Source organism: Dermacentor albipictus, chromosome 1, assembly GCF_038994185.2.
Source record: "Dermacentor albipictus isolate Rhodes 1998 colony chromosome 1, USDA_Dalb.pri_finalv2, whole genome shotgun sequence".
NCBI classification, from domain to species: Eukaryota; Metazoa; Arthropoda; class Arachnida; order Ixodida; family Ixodidae; genus Dermacentor; species Dermacentor albipictus.
In genome coordinates, this window is record NC_091821.1 from 388,028,244 (window position 1) to 388,044,635 (window position 16,392).

The following is a 16,392-nucleotide window of genomic DNA, read 5'->3' on the forward strand; positions in this document are numbered from 1 at the left end:
CGCAAACCTCCGAAATTGCGTTCACAGCAACGATGTTCACGACGAGAGTTGTGCAGATCGAGTACAAACATTTTAATGAGCCATTGCTCGATGCACAAAATCAGTTGCTGTTTTACTCTGGCTTTATGGCACCTGTGGCGGAACTACAAATAATCCGGAATAATCTAGCCTTTTCTAAATATTGATAAAGCCAGTGAACATTTTTATCCCTTTATTTTTTTTTCAAAAATATGTTATAGCTTTTTCTCGGGAGGAGATGTGAAATACTGTCGAACGTGCACTGACCAGTACGTCAACTTCACATTTATTCCATGGTATTCTGCTATCTTAACTGAAGGTGGCCAAGAATTAAAAGTCACCTGAGGGCACTGCACGAACAGCGTTCACTGTGCCTTGACAGGTGTTGTTCATGGTGGCCATTGTGAATATTTCTTGTTCATTGTGCACAAATATGTTTAATTAGCTAAATTTATAGATTTACATAATCGATGAGATGCCAATTAAAAAGTTGTGGATGACATTGAGAAATGACTGATAACAGCATTTAAACAACCTAGGATTTGTGAAGACTTTTTTTAATGGGAAAGAAAGCCCATTAAATAAATAAAAACTAAAAACAAGAAAAAGCCCAGCATGGTCGGGACAACGCTCCTGCGCATAAAAGATTTCATCAATCTTTATGCAAACCTCGTCAAATAGAGGCATTGGGAATGAGCAGCCGCACTTCTTCCTCGCCACATCAGCAGTTTTTGCCGCACATCGAAGTAGCGCGATCTTGTCCGTCCGCTTTCGCAACTGTTACACAGTCGTGACCCAGGTTTGCATGTTCGTAATATACACCATGAACCGATGATGATGTTTACATCTGAGACCACTTATATTACTCATATCCCCTTTAGTCATGGCGTCCACAAAGTCCGCGACCTATTTTTGCCATTTCTGTGCAATTGTAGAAAGGAATAGAGGACAAATATTAAGCTTAGGCCAAATCGAACATTCTGATAACATAAATTACTTCCATTTTGCTTCTGAGTGATGTGTGTCATTACAGAGTGCCACTTTGGTGAAGGCACTACCATGTTTTGCATGACACTTGACGGGGGGGCATGTCGGTAGCAACCTTGAAATATATTTTTTTATTTCTTGAAGTTCTTGAGGCCAATGAATAACTTGTGCATGTAATTCGAACGGGGGATTTAATCCTTGTGAAGAACTGTAGCATGACTGACTTTGCAATATTCAAATATTTAGTTACTCTGTAACTATAATGACTCATCATAAAACGCTCAGAGTCATTTTACCTCCTTGATTTACTTTCAGTGGAGTCTCAAGCACTATCCGTGTTTCACACATGTTTCCACAGTCGATCATAATTGGTGACTGAAGGGAATACTCAAAAACATTTGTTTCTGTATGCATCTCCTTTTTATTCGTATTTGAGAATGTTCGGCTCAATTTGCAATGAGTTTTACAATTTTTTTTTTTGAAAGATATCTTATTCATTGTGCATTTTACTAACCCCTCCCTTCTGATTCCTTTTGTATAAAATAAATGCTACTCCTTACTATTCAAACCGAATTAGGTTGTTTTCTTTATTATTTTTAGCATGCTTAAGAGAGTGTCAGCCTGTCTTGACGAAAGACAAAGTTCAGTGTTACTCAAGGAATTTCACAAAGGCAACCAGGAAAAACCTGGAAACGTCGTAATTTGGAAATGCCAACTTGGTAGACACCCTGCGTTTACTTTTTGTGCTGCCTGTAGTACCTATGCACTGCAGTTTCCTTTGCAGTTTTTTTTTTTTTCTTCTGTGCTTTGATACCTGTACATCTTGCCTGCACTGTTTCAGGTGCAGTCTTTCAGGTGTCGTTCTTCAGATGCTTGCTTTGGGCATTGAGGACATCTTTTCATTTGATTTCATGGACAAACCTTCAGAAAAGGTGGGCCTAATCTACACTCACTCAGCTTGCCAAAAACTCACTCCAGCTTTCCAGTTGCCCTTATTGCTGTCTAGTGTTTCTGGAGATGCAGAATTGTGCTGCTGCAGACATTTAACGTGCCTCATTAAACCAAGAAAAGCCACCTAAATACTCCCTTTCTATTTCTTTTTATATTATTCAGCTTCCAGCGCACTCATTTGAGCATATATTCGCTTTGATTAGACATGCCCTTTCACTGTCTGCCGTGGTTACTGGTTTGAGACACTTGAAGTTGTGTTGGCAGGTCCTAAACTTGGCTTTCACTCCTTTATCAGTCACACCGCCATATGCCAAGCAAGTCTTCAATGTGACTGGAAACTGCAAACTACAATTTTTGACACAGACATGGGAACAGATGAGGATGAGGTGTCCGTGTCAAAAATTTTTTACACTGAGCTAAGCACGCTCATGGTAGTCTGCTAGCCGCGCTGAGGACCATTTCTGGTATGGCTGTCAGTCCAACTTGCGCACATGATCTTTGGCCTCGTCACTGATGAGCCACTCATACCATCTTACCATACCATACCATCCATACCATACCATATCATACCATACCAGCCAGCGGAAATTTTTCATTGTCACACTACCAATAGCTTGTTCGGCCTAACGAGCGCTGCTTCACTGGGTATAGGCGACCAAAGTTATGGTTAGGTTCTACATTGACACAGGCCTTTTCATAATGGCTGCAGAGCATGTGCCGTGCTGTAAAACAACTCATCATCAAAAACGAGAATACAGACGACAACTGGACTAGCACTAAAGTTTACTGCCGCCATCTTTGTGATATTGTGCTTGGATAATGTCCGAAAAATTGAATGAGATGCCATACAGTGCCCGAATTCTTGATCACCATTATACATTGTTTTTATAATATAGTGGAAAGTCAGAATAATCTAGGACAATCGAAAAAACAGCTGTTGAAAAAAATTGGTTGCCAAATGTTATTAGTATTTAGTTTCATTAGCTAAGTGTAACACGAACGAGGCATGTTGTTGAGGTGAAATTGCATTGTGAATGTGTCGGAGGGGTTTGTAATTTTTCTGTAGATTAGGAAATCATCTTACACTTGAGCAAACAGAAGCGGGAAGTTCATTGAAAAATATGAAGAAAAAAACAGCTTCTAGCACGAAGGCTTGGAGAACACCTGACAATTTAGAAAAATAATGGGAATCATGTCCATTAGCGACAACATATTGCGTACAATGATATAAAAGATGCTGAACCAATTTAATGTTTTACTGTGAAGGACAGCACAGAGAACTATCATAACAAACAAGAGAGGATGCCATCTTGTCCTATTTGTTGCTGTATTTGTTACATCTTGTCCTTATTTGTTAAAAGCGTTACTGTCTTTACAAAAGCATAGAAACCCTATTTTTATTGAATTTTACTCAATCTTGTGCGACATTTATTTATCTTGTAGACACATAATGATATGCTAGATTCCTGGCCATACAGGAATCGAGGGTAATGTTCTTGCCGACGAAATCGCCAAATCAGTAGCATCGCAAGGTATTCATTCTGCTGCTGTCCTTGTCACAGACATGAAGCCTTTCCTACGAAACAAAATGCGAAGCCATTGGCAATGCTTGTGGGATGCTGAAACGAGCAATGAGCTTCATGTGTTTATCTAAGCCAAAGTTAGGTTTCTGCCCTGAACTATGAAAACATGAAGAACAGGTGTCCTATTCACTAGACTCAAAGTAGGACACACATTTGGCACTCATAAATTTCTCCTGATTGGTAACGAGCCTCCAACCTGTGGTAGATGTGATGACAGGCTGACCGTCCTCCACATCTTCCTGGAGTCTCGGAAAGCCGAAGGAGACAGGAAGAAACATTTTCCTCTTGCATACCGCTATTGTGTCCCTCTTCATCCAGCTATGTTTCTTGGGGAAGAACCGCCTTTTAAGACCAAAGCAGTCCTAGCTTTCTTGAATGATGTTGTCGTACAAGTTATAGGCCCATTAAATTCGTAGCGCATCCTCTTTCCAGAGGCTGCCTCTATGATAGTTGTTTTGTGTAACACATGCCTCTAGGCCCTTGTGTTTCAAGGGCTCTAGTGAGGCAGTAGTGCTCCAGCCAATTTTAGCATCTGATATATTTTGTATGCTGCATCATTCTTTCCCACTGCATTTTAATGTTCATAGTACATGTCATTAGTCATTGCCGTAACCTTATTATACATAGAGTTTATGTAATTTACAGCAACTAATTTAGGCCCCTTTACAGCCATGTCACATCAACTTCACAGAACTCATCAGTCCACTGCGAACTCATTAACACTAGTACAGCGCTCTTTGGCCAAACCTGGCCCTTGCACCACTAGAAATCACACAATCATTCCGCTCTGAGCATGCAAGGTTCATTGTTTAATGCCTCAGAAAAGGTTTCCGCTCTTTCTTTATTTGTTCGTCCTTCTTGACAACACATTTTCAACCTCACTATTTAATGCTACTGCTTGAGATGTCAATGCATTGCAGTTGTGCATTACATTGGTGTGCACAACTGGAACAGCACTTGAAGGTGTTGTAGTTGAGGGAGAAGTTGAAACTATTTCTGTGCAATATTTTGACATATTGTGCTTTCTCACTTTCTTATATGACAGCACCTGACGGAAGCATTAGTCAAATTACACCAGCTTGGTGCTGTTGAGAAAAAGGAAGAAGTTAAGGTAAGCCATTGCCACTCTTCAGGTAGAAGCTGAGAGGTCAGTTCATTGTGCATTCTGGAAGAACTGTGTTATTGTGATTTTTATTTATGCCTAGGGTGAAGCCACTGTAATAATTGTTTTGCAAGAATTGCATGATCTAAGCTTTCCACCACCACCACCACCACCACCACCACCACCTCCTTAAAAAGAGCATCACTACCTTCAAGTAGCAGCTTACCAGTGAAAGTGCATAATGATTGTGTGAAAGCACACCTTTCTGTCAGCTATTGGTTCAGACTGGCGTGAGCTTTAGTAGCTGGGCGATAGCGCATCAACCATGTCTGTACAAGACGTAGCTCTGCGAAACAAACTGCTTCTCGGCTTTGACATGGCAAATTATTCGCGAATTTTCGTCTGGTGGCGTGGCATAGTGGTAAAGTGACGGGCTTGGGATCTGTAGGTCAGTCGTTCAAATCCTTGTCGGAGCAGTTTCACTTTTTACGGTTTTTTTTTGCTCTTTTTTTATTACACTAAAGCGCTCTTTCTTGCTTTCTGTATTCAAAAAAATATATACGGTGTCCAGGCACCGCATATTTAATGCGCTAGAGCTGTTTTTCGCATGAGTAGCCAGTGCCTCCCAGTACGCCGCGCCTTCCCAGCGCCTTCCCGGCGTCCAGTGCGCTGCACTGGGCCCATAATCCGGCGCACTGGGTCCCAGTGGCACTGGTTTTTGCAATAGGGTTCCAATAAAGCTTACTTCTCTGTCTCTCTGTATTCTGCTGCCCATCTGTCATAGAAGCTTTCATGACCCTATGAGCTAAATATTACTGCACTGCATGCAAAGGGAATTTACAATCTCCTGTCAAACACAGCTAAATTAGCTTGCTCTTGCTTCTGCAATTTTGTCACAGAGCGTCATCGAAAGCAGCTAGAGCCGTCAATGCTATTGGCTGATTTTGTGATTGCGAGACCATTGTCAGTAATACATAATTGCTAATTTTAATTAAATAGATGAAAAATATATATTTATGCAATCTCAAAAAGACCAAAAAATCGCTTCATCTTTGCACTGCGCATAGCTGCATCTGTTGCGTGGGGACTCCAAGAGGCAGCAGTGTGCTGTGTAGTGTACTTTACAGTGGCCACCATGACACTCAAGTTTCCGGGCTTTGCCTTCTTGGCTTTGCTGTGTAGCTTCCAGCTTGCTAGTATAGATGAAAAGTGAGAGCTGGGTGTCCGTGTGATTACTCCACTTATAATTGAACGGTTCCAAAAATTTTCGCGCCATGTGATTCTTCAAACAACGTCCATTAATAGTGAGGTCACTCTACGATTAGTTATAAAAGTGTTTCAGGGCTTCTTTAATAAAGTGAATAGTTTCTCTCTCTCTGTCTTTTAAGCTAATTAGGCAGAGTAATATGTCTCGAAGTGTGTCATTAAATGATGTGGATCAGAAAATACAACCTTGTTTTTAAGCTAGCAAAAACAAAGTAGCACAAACAAGTTGTTACAATAAGAACGCAAGCCTTTGTAAGTGACCGTCTCTGGTATTGAAAAGAAACTGGTTCACTTTTCTGTTTCACTTTTCATCAAACAAATAAATAATTTTGTTTCAGCTCACAGCCCTGGGTAAGAAAATGGCTGCCTTCCCCCTGGAGCCTCGGTTTGCTAAGATTATCCTGTGCTCAAAAGAGCTTGGATGCACGTAAGTGATTCCATCATCTGTAGGCATGCTGTGGTAGATTCAGCTGTACCTCTAGGTGTAACACTAATCGGTTCTAAAGTTCATTTTGAGTGACTGGAAAAAGGAACATTTCATTTTGACAGCAACAGTAACATTCAATTTGAACTAGTACCTCATTAACAGGGGCTAACAAGAGTGCATCACACTGGGCATGTAACACTGGCTGAACACCTGGACTTCAGCAAAACATTGCACTTGTACTACTGTTGCTAGTGCTCTGTTATTTATTGACCACTGCAGTTTTTCCCACTTTGTTGTATCCTTACAGAAGCCAACCCATTAGTGCATTGTCTTAGGAAGCATGTAGCTCCTAATATGCATAGTAGTGGAATTGTACCAGTAGCCAAAGGAAGTAAACAACGCTGTGGCAAATCGCTTCAAGGGGGACATGTGCAGAATCTGTGTAGATGCGCTGGCCTTTATGTCGTCAGACGCTTCCATTTGCTTGTTATTCGTGTTCCAAGGAGCCTTCACATTGCTCGGACACTGCAGTGGCATGAACTTCCTCATTGTTGAGTGCATTTGTTAGCTGCTAGCACTACTGATGTCTATAAAGACAACATCAGACTGGTGAGTTTGTAGCAGACGGTGCACCTTACAAAATCTTTTGGGCTTTAAATTTTGTGATGTTTGGTTTGGTGCTTATTTTCTGGTTAGAAAGTGCGATGATCACAATGTATCCTTTAATCTGCAGAGGTTTTTATGCAACGGTTTTTGGCAGATGATATTAGGCGTTAAGGCATTAAAAACCTCATACCATCTGCCAAAAACCTCTGCATTTTTTAGACTTTTTGCCATTACTGGTAGTGGCAGAATGTCTGCTTTTGTGTATTCAACACTGTATGTTATGCAAAGAAAGAAAATTTACGCAACATGCTAGTTGCATTCTACAGGGTCTTCCTAAGCCCATTACTGTTTCTACAGTAATGAAGGTAGTGTAGTGTGCACTGATTAATAGCGGGTGAACGAGGGAAGCCTCCGCCCAGAAAATTTACTTCAACAATGGGACTCTTCCTTGTTGCTGTCATAAAGACAAGACCCCTTGTCGAAAAGTTGACTCTGGGCTGAGACTTCTCTTGCTCATGTTGTATTAATCAATTCAAGTTTCTGTATTCCTGTGAATCTTTTGACTTGTTTGGATGCATTATGCACATTACTGAACTTTGAATTAGCTTCGGCACTGCTAATTGTTTATCTTTTAACTCTTTAGGGACGAGATTCTGACAATAATATCTATCTTGTCTGGTGATTCCGTGCTGTACTTCAATGAAAAGCAGGTGAGTATGTTTACATAAATGGACTTGGTGTTGGGCTAATTGGTCTTGAACAACAGGCGCGTTGAGCACAAATTGCAAATACACAGATGTGTGAGCACCTGTGTTGTCATATTTCTCTCTCCTCTCTGCATATTTGTGTTCAACATGCCTGTTGTTAAAAAGCATGTTTACTGTGGAAATATTTGTTTCAGAATCCTATATTTTAACACTTAAGTCTGATGCACTATTGTGTCTTTGACATATTTGCTGCCTGATGCTTTGATATCTTATGAATATCATAAATAGCATGGATGCTTAGTCAAACTTCATGGTTTATTTTGATATAGAGATTTCAACAGTGCACGACACTGTGTCCCGTCTACTTTTTTATTATATTCAATTACTGTGCAGAATTATGTATACCTGGGCTTGCTTATGTGCAGTGGAGCAGTGTTTCACTTGAAAGCTGATGCAGTTGATTATTCTGTTGCTTACTCGCAGAGGGAACGTGCCGCTGAGGTTTGGAGAAAATTTCAGTCAAACGAAGGGGACCACGTGATGCTACTGAATGTCTACAAGGCTTACAAGAGCGTCAAAGGAAACAAGGTGAGAGGGGATCAAATTAAATGTGATGTCTGTGAGCCTGTAATGACGTGCATCCACTGCTTGAGTAGTAGTTATACAACCGCAGAACCTATCAAAACTTAAGTGCATTATTCCCTTGCCGCCCTTGCATCCTTACTCTTATTGTTGCATGGCACATGAATCAACTTCAGCCAGGCTGCCTTGGAATGAATGCTGTAATGTTTTTATTGGCCATATTAAGTAAATCTGCATGTAGCCAATGAGGCCTGTGATGTAGTATTGCCAAGGCGTTTTTAACCTGTCATGTTTTTGTGTTAAATGGTGTTCTAAGCCATGTACTCGACCCTAAATACACACTACCAAGCACCTTAGCGCCCTAAGCATCTTACTATAATACACTTGATTCTATCAACCATTTTCATCCAGGAACTGGATAGGTCAGGATGCATTAATTAGCTTCGTTCCTGCAGTCGCTGCGGCTGCCACATGTGTGTGCAGTGCTTTTGTTAACTTTTTATGAGCAACATCATCGTACCTAACCTTATTGTTTCACAAAATAAGTGTATTTTGCTGTGTACCATGATGTCACAAAACTGCGATGACACCAGGATCGTAATTGTGAGACCAACTTTGATATCAAATATAAATGTCTCATGCTTCCAAACCTTCATGCTTGCTAAGTGTCAACCTTTTATGTGCGGCAAGAATGCGGTAGAGTTTCTACAACTTGTAATTATGTGTCAGTATTTGCGCTGCAGCTACGCAGCCCGCTTCGACTCCTTCAGTGTTATCCAATCACATTGTAATTTTTCTGGCACTGGAAGTTTTGCATCTGATACCTATGGTTGATGATCTGCAAATGAGCAGCCTTTGCAATGTTTCTGTGCAGGCTTGGTGCAAGGAAAACTTTGTCAACAAGAAGAACATGCTGAAGGTCATTGAGATTAGGTCCCAGCTGGCTGACCTGTGTGTGAAAGCGGGTGTGCCATCGAGATCATGCGGTCAGGACAGCGCGGCATTTCGGTACTGTGTTGTTTTCATGAATTTATTTTATACTGTTCTACATTCAGACTTCTGCCAAAGACAAAACTGTGCTTTGTTATAAACAAGCTAAGTGAAAGCATGACTGTGCATACAAACAATAGAGGCAGTGAGACACTACAGTCCAAGTTCAGCTCATGCGATTCATTAGACTACAGCAGCTGTGAAAGAAAATTAATTTTGTGATTGCTAAAGCACACTCAGACTTAATGTTGGCCTGCTTTATGAGTGTCACAGTCCATTTTGCGCTCACACCTGTCATGTGTGGAAATATCGAAAATAAACTCTGGAATTTCATCCAGTTATAAAATCCGCAATGGTATCATCGGCCGTGGTGTCCCGCTGCCGAACACAAAGTTGCAAGTTTGATTCCCAGCTGCAGCACTTGCATTTCGATGGGGGCAAAAGGCAAAAACGCTCGGGTGCTTATAATATTTAGATGCACATTAAGGAACCTCATGTGGTCTGAATTAATCCAGAGCCCTCCACTATGGTGTACGTCATAGTCCACTTTGCAGTTTCAGGATGTTAAAACTCACAATTGAAATAATAGTGTCATGTTATGACCAAAAAACCTGCCATAGGACATTACATGACACTTAGGCAGCAAAGATATTTTAGTGGCTCTCATTGTCCATGAACTATCTGGAATACTAGTTGCTCTCAACACTAAGCAATGCCAACGAAAGGAAAGAAACACAAGCTTGATGTGGCATTAGTTATGTACTAGCTATATGCTAAGATAAGAAATAACATGTAGTGGTACTGTCTCACAACCTGATTATGAGACTGGCAGCATATGTTTGTCTGTGAAGTAAATGGGTGCCATCACAGTGAGGTATTTCATGTCACGCAATGTTACATGCACTATTTCAGCAAGACAGAGGACAAACTAGGCACTGTTGTCATTTTTATTGGCTTTGCGCCTCGGCTAATCTCAGGTTGAGTTGTTCGCTATCCTTGGCACAAATTAATCCCTTTTTTTTGTAATGCTTAGTGTTCTATTTTGACTGAAGTGCAGGCATAAACAAAATCGTGCATGACCAAGTGAAAGAAATTCAGCGTGTAGTAGATGAAACTGAAGTTTGTAAGTTTTGACGTCCTTGATTACCTTGCACTAAACTGGGCACTGTCTCTCACAGAAAGTGCCTGGCTTCTGGCCTCTTTACCAATGTTGCTGAACTTCAGAAAAATGGAGATTACCTAACGGTGAGTGCCCTCTTACACATTGCACACAACTGCCTTGCGCCCCAGTGCTTACCATATGCTAGTATGTCAGGTGACAGAGAAGAAATGCCTTTTAGCATACCAGCAGCAAGAAAGCTTTCAACTCTTGCAAAGTTCACACTGTTCCATTGACTGCTTCCAGTATTCAAGTACTGCTTAATGTGGACTGTGCTTTACCACGAGTGAGGCGATAACTTCAATTGCTAAATGGGTTCATAGTAATAATGACTATAATAGTGGAGAACGCACAGAGCACAACAGATCATTGGTCATGAAATTAATGAAAGCTCACGTCCTTGACCATCTGCAACTTTCCGTGTTGAAACAGAACTAGTGTTGAATTTGTAGCACACTGTCCCTCGTTCTATTTAAGGACAGTTGCCTCCATCCTGTGTGGTAGTTACAACTTACCAAATATGTAATGTATCAATATTTTGAATTCGGCTTCATGAAGCTGAATTTAAGCCCAAGGTAGTCAAATAAAATGCTGATGTTCAAACATTTATGTCTGTCTTTTTGTCAGCTGGATGCACGCAAGAAAGTCCACATTCACCCATCATCTTGCTTGTTCTCATCGTCACCAGCATGTGTGGTGTTCACTGAAATGGTTGAAACAACCAAGTGCTACATGAGGTAAGGAGCTTATTCAACTCGGAATGGTTTAGTATGTGCGTAGGCATATGCATGGTTCGTGGAGGAAGGTGGATTTGCATGGGTGGAGCACAAATTCAATGACAGACAGTGACTCATGGACTCAGTTGGTACAGTGGCTGCCCTTCAATCTTTGGACCAGGACTTATTTTTATTTGACTGAGAAGCTTTCCTTCTTAAGAAACCACATGGATTTCATTTATAGCTTCATGACACTTTTGAGTGGATAACAATGTTTTCAAATGCAACCTTTTGGGCTTTTTGCAGGAACTTGACTGTGGTGGACCCTGACTGGCTGCCTGATGTTGCTCCACAGTATTTCAAAAAGAAGCGCCTTGGTGCCAAAGCACTGTCCTGACCAGACAGGTAGTTACATTGTTTAAGTTAGCCTCTCTCTTTCTCTTTCTTTACAGAAACTGAAATGTGCGTGTATCTGACACAGTAAAATTGGCATCTGCATAGTCATAGTGTTTGTAACAGTATTCATTGATTGTGATTCTAGTCTGATCCAACAAGAGGCCAGCCTTCAACTCAGTGCATTATGCATGTAATAAACTAGCATGTTAATTGACCTAACAATGGTGTTTAGCATAACCGTTCGTCAAGTTCGTTTTTTTTTTTTTTTGTGCAACCTTCTAGAGTCGACTTTTGTTTATTGCAGGTTTAAAATCTTCAGACTGACCTAATTTGAAAAAATAAGTTACCGCAAGTTTTTAGAGTGACCATAAAGTGACAAAAATATGTGTTTCGTAGGTAAACATGCATTCTTTATTCATGAGTACAGATGGATTTCCATAAATACTTGTAATAAGAATAAAAAGTAGATACTCTGAAATAGATACATTCTGGTTCAGCACTTGGGTAGTAGTAGTCACATCGGAGCAATCACCGCTCGATTCACTTGCAGCAGAGCAACCGACGCGCACGCCCATAGCGTAACCGCCCTGTGTATGTGAGCACACTCAAGAAATCTCTATGTCTGTGTACCTGTCAGAAAAACCAAGCGAGTCAGAAACTTGCAATAATCCTTCGTACTATCGCCAACAAGGGGCAATCAGTTTTCGCAAGCTGAGTCTTGAGAAAATAAACGCAGACATCGTTTGTATATCATGCCAACGCCCACTGTGGATGGATGTAACAGCACCCCTGTGAGCAACAGACAAGCAAGCATCTAGCAGTGACCCTTTGAGATATTAGAAACCAGATCAACATCAGTTTTTAGGAGTGCAACGAATGGAAACAGCCCACGAGACAAAACCAAAACTAACCAGTGCGTGCTCTTGCACGTGCAGATGCGCGAGCGGTATCTGAAACGCCAGCGTAAAAAAGCTGTGGAATGAAAACAAAGAGACTACGAAGTGCAAAAAAAAAATTTCATTGTATCCACATAGGGCGGCAGCACATTCTGGGCAAGAAATAGTTGAAAAATTGGCACGTTTTTGAAGCATACAGCTGGCACTGTAAGTGTGCGGCATCGACCATTTGGGATTTGTTGACGGTGCCGTATGTTTACGGCATTGACCCTTAAAGGGTTAATATGTTTAATGCTCATCTTAAGCGCATCTTCAGGTACTGTTATGCCCAGCATGAGCTATTATGCGCAAGTGATTGGCAAAACACTCCCGGATTAGATAGTGGCACCGGTCACTGCCATGTTCCCAATATTCTGCTTTCATTTTTATTAACATTGCCCCTTCATGCCTGCTTTCACCCATTCTCTTAGGCTTTGGAATTAAACCTTTGACTTACAAAAATTTTATGAGCATAATGGTGCCCTGCTTTTGTGCGAGCTGGGTATCATTCATGCATCTGGACAATAGAACTGCAGGCACCTGAGCATATTACGCTTTATTTTATTTCCCCTCGGTGCATCGTCACCCAGGTTTCTGCTTTACTGCTCAATGCCCACATTTTCTCTTTCGTGAAACAAATATTTTGTGCACTAAACTGTAGAAGAGGGCGAAGCAAAGCCTGAAGGGGCAATGTTCGCAACGGGAGCAGCAGTACCCTTTTCCTTACTATCCAACCTGGGGGCGCGCTTTGCCACGCGCTATCCACATTGTAGCTCAATAGTACGAGATAGTACTTTGTTATAGATCATGTGCAATGTGTCTCTCGTATTGAGAATGTCTGTAAATAATAAATTGCCATGCCCTGTTTGATATCTGATTTTACATAAACTATTCTATGCATGCTTGAAAAAGATAGGAAACTACTAGTCTTAGCTTCCTACAGTTTTAGAGTTCTTTCTCAATGTGAGCCACTATAGTTAAACCTCCATGTAATGAACTCGTCAAAATCTGCACTTTGCTTCATTATATCACAATTTAATTTTGAAAGTCAAGCTTTTACGCAAACAAATACAGTCTCTGTCAAATTTTTCTTACGAGGAAGGGGTTGTAAAAATTTACGTGTTATTGGGCCTTTTAAAAACAAATTTCGAGGGCAAAAAAATTTCATTTAGATTTGAGAGTTTGTGAACAAAGATGAGGCTTTATGCCATGTAGACAATATGTTCACATTAGCGGTACAAGGTGAATCCATTGCGTCCACTCTGCCGCTACAGCTGATCATGTCACCTGCAGTATCAGCGAGACTATCTCCACACAGTCCAATGAATGCACCACCAAAATCCTCCGAAGGCCACAAAAAAGCTTCGCTTAAAAATCACATAGAAGCAGTGCAACAACCAACAACCTGTTGTTCACAGCTGCCATGTTCATTGTAAATTTGGGACATTGCATGTACAAGTCATGTCCAACAAATCAAGCAAAATCCGGTATGGCGTTCAAAATTTCTGTAGCAGTTATGCATTGTTTCTAGTATTAGCCCTATGAATAAAGAAGTTGTAGTTTCACTCAAAAGGCAAATAAGTGATAATGCTACCAAAGCATTAGACAACTGCACTAAGGCTCGTAGTTTTATTGGCTGTATAAATTGCACTAAACATTCGCTTACTTATTAAGTTAAAAGCATGCTGTCATGTGTGCACAGACAAACATGAACAAGTCTTGCTCAATGACCTTGAACACTCACTACCACAGCACATGTCGCACAGGGCACGATAGAATCTTATCGCAATTTCACTTTGTGCAGAACATGACGGCGAGAGGGTCTTGTGCTCAGTACTAGTACTGCTACTCTTGTTATTGTCCTTGATTCGGTGGCCACTCTCTGTGGCACAACACCATTTGAGAGGTGCGTTTAGCAAGCAGCCACATGTAATTTAACCATTTGACCATCTCTGCCTGCAGAAGTTTCGATTTGTTGTCTTGGTATTCTTTGGCATTATTTTTGTTATATTGAAAAGGTTACTTTACAGTCAAACCCAAATATATCAAATCTGTTTCATCGAATTATTCTGTATATCGGACATTTGCTGAACACAGTATAGTTACAGTGAGAATATATAGCAAAAATTACAGTTACATCAAACAAAAATAGCCCTCGTCGTGCAAGTGCAAGTTGTCTCGCTGCTTTTCTCGCTCCTTGTGTTTGCACCTTGAGGACTACGTTGCTGACATCGTACCAAACAAAAGTGAAAGTTGGCGCAATGAGGAAAATAACAAGGAGCCTTTGCCTACATCCTTCAAGGTGACTGGTGCACTCGCACTAGTCAGGAGCTTCTGCGCAAATCTGGAAAGTTGCAGCCTCAGCTGCTCCGACTCTTTTGACAATGTGGAGAAATGCGTGCTGTTGCAGGCAGCAAAGTTGCTGAAGCAGAACAAGATACATGACTATTTCATGCAAAACTAAGCTGGTTTCATCAGTAAAGTGTTTTTATAAATGCTCTGTGTTTTTACAACATCCAATTCTTCATTTGTCTAGCAGGCTTATATCGAATTATGCCCTATATCGAACTGAGTGGCATTATTTGCCTGAGTTCGACATAACCAGGCGTGGCTGTATTGAAATCGCGTATATAAATGCTTCGTTATATTGGGGTCCAAAATACATTGTGCTCTATGGACAAAAAATAATCAAAAGTTAAATAGAGAATTTTATTATATTGAAGTTAGTTACATTGAGGTTTAACCCTTTGGTACTATAGTATGAGTTCTGTAGTGGAGTGCTGTCGCCAGTAGACAAAATCTAGAAGGGAGCATGTTTTTGTATGAGCTTAGGATGTAAATTCAGTGCGCAATGCATAATGTGCTAACACCATTCATTAAGCTGTCTAACTCCTAAATATGTTTATTCTCAATTTTCTCACACAGGTTTTACCATCTCCAACTGACTGCACTGCCCGTAGTGCACTGCTGACCTAAGGAATTACAGACGCACTGCATGTATTGCATGATCAACATCAGAGCAGCAATCACCATTTTTGTTAATAAATAATCTATATATGTTTATGCTTGCTACAATCTGTATTCTGCAAATTACATTAAGAAATACAACTTTGTCGGATCTAAGGCATTATCATTTTACATACGAAAACTAGGCACAAAAATTTATCTGAAAAGTAATGCAAGAAGGAAAGGTAGATGGTGACACACCACCTTAATACTTTACACCGATTTCATGTGATGTCACAGATTGAGGCATTGTCCAGCTGAGGCTAGTTAGTTCATTAAGTAAGAAGAATCATGTTGCATTTTTAATTGAGCGAACACGAACCTTTCCACTTCTAAAGGCATCAGTTTACGACACGAAAAGGTCCCATCTAGTTCCCAAAAATGCCACAAAAAATTGTGATGTCACATGGACATCATTGCAACTGCCATTAGAGCACGGCAATTTATAAGGAAAATGTAAGGTGGCCTTCAATTCTCCTTATAAACATCCATTTCTTTCTTCTTTCTTTCTTTTTCTTGTTTTCTTCTTTTTTTAAAGAAGACTCACCCAAGAGTATAGTCTGATATAATGTTTCCCATTAGTAGTGTAGCCCTAATGTTTACCTATGCGTCCCTTCACAACCAATGTGCATATGTGGGATTCTTCTTGCTCTAGCTCAGCATACCACTGCTGTCAGTAGCGCTGGGTCAAAGAGGGAACTGGCTGCCCCCTCTGCTACCTAACATTGCGAAAATGTGCTGCAGCATTTTGTTCAGCTTCTGTGTGTATACATGTATGTATCAGTTATAGTGTAGCGATGGGAGACTGCAGGTAAATATGTTTTAACTGCCCCATTTACTATCACAAAGATGACTTACAATTTGCATGTTAGCTGCTAGCACTCCCCCTTTTGTGGACCTCGGCAGACAGCAACTCTACTTGACTGTATTCATCCACTCCTTGATCTCTGCTCGTACAGAC

At 40.7% G+C, this 16,392-nt stretch overlaps 1 protein-coding gene across 3 annotated transcripts in view; it reads left to right on the forward strand.

The window, feature by feature from the left end:
* Positions 1-15,488, forward strand: part of ath (ATP-dependent RNA helicase DHX33) — a 38,734-nt gene extending 23,246 nt beyond the window's left edge. For all 3 annotated transcript variants that reach the window (XM_065450481.2, XM_065450482.2, XM_065450484.2), the window contains exons 15-24: positions 1,847-1,937; positions 4,585-4,650; positions 6,246-6,334; positions 7,584-7,650; positions 8,131-8,235; positions 9,104-9,237; positions 10,398-10,464; positions 11,006-11,115; positions 11,401-11,499; positions 15,351-15,488. In XM_065450481.2, coding sequence (XP_065306553.2) covers positions 1,847-1,937; positions 4,585-4,650; positions 6,246-6,334; positions 7,584-7,650; positions 8,131-8,235; positions 9,104-9,237; positions 10,398-10,464; positions 11,006-11,115; positions 11,401-11,491 — 820 coding nt within the window. In that variant the 3' untranslated portion in view covers positions 11,492-11,499; positions 15,351-15,488. The remainder of the gene's footprint in view (positions 1-1,846; positions 1,938-4,584; positions 4,651-6,245; positions 6,335-7,583; positions 7,651-8,130; positions 8,236-9,103; positions 9,238-10,397; positions 10,465-11,005; positions 11,116-11,400; positions 11,500-15,350) is intronic.
* The last annotated feature ends 904 nt before the right edge of the window (positions 15,489-16,392 follow it).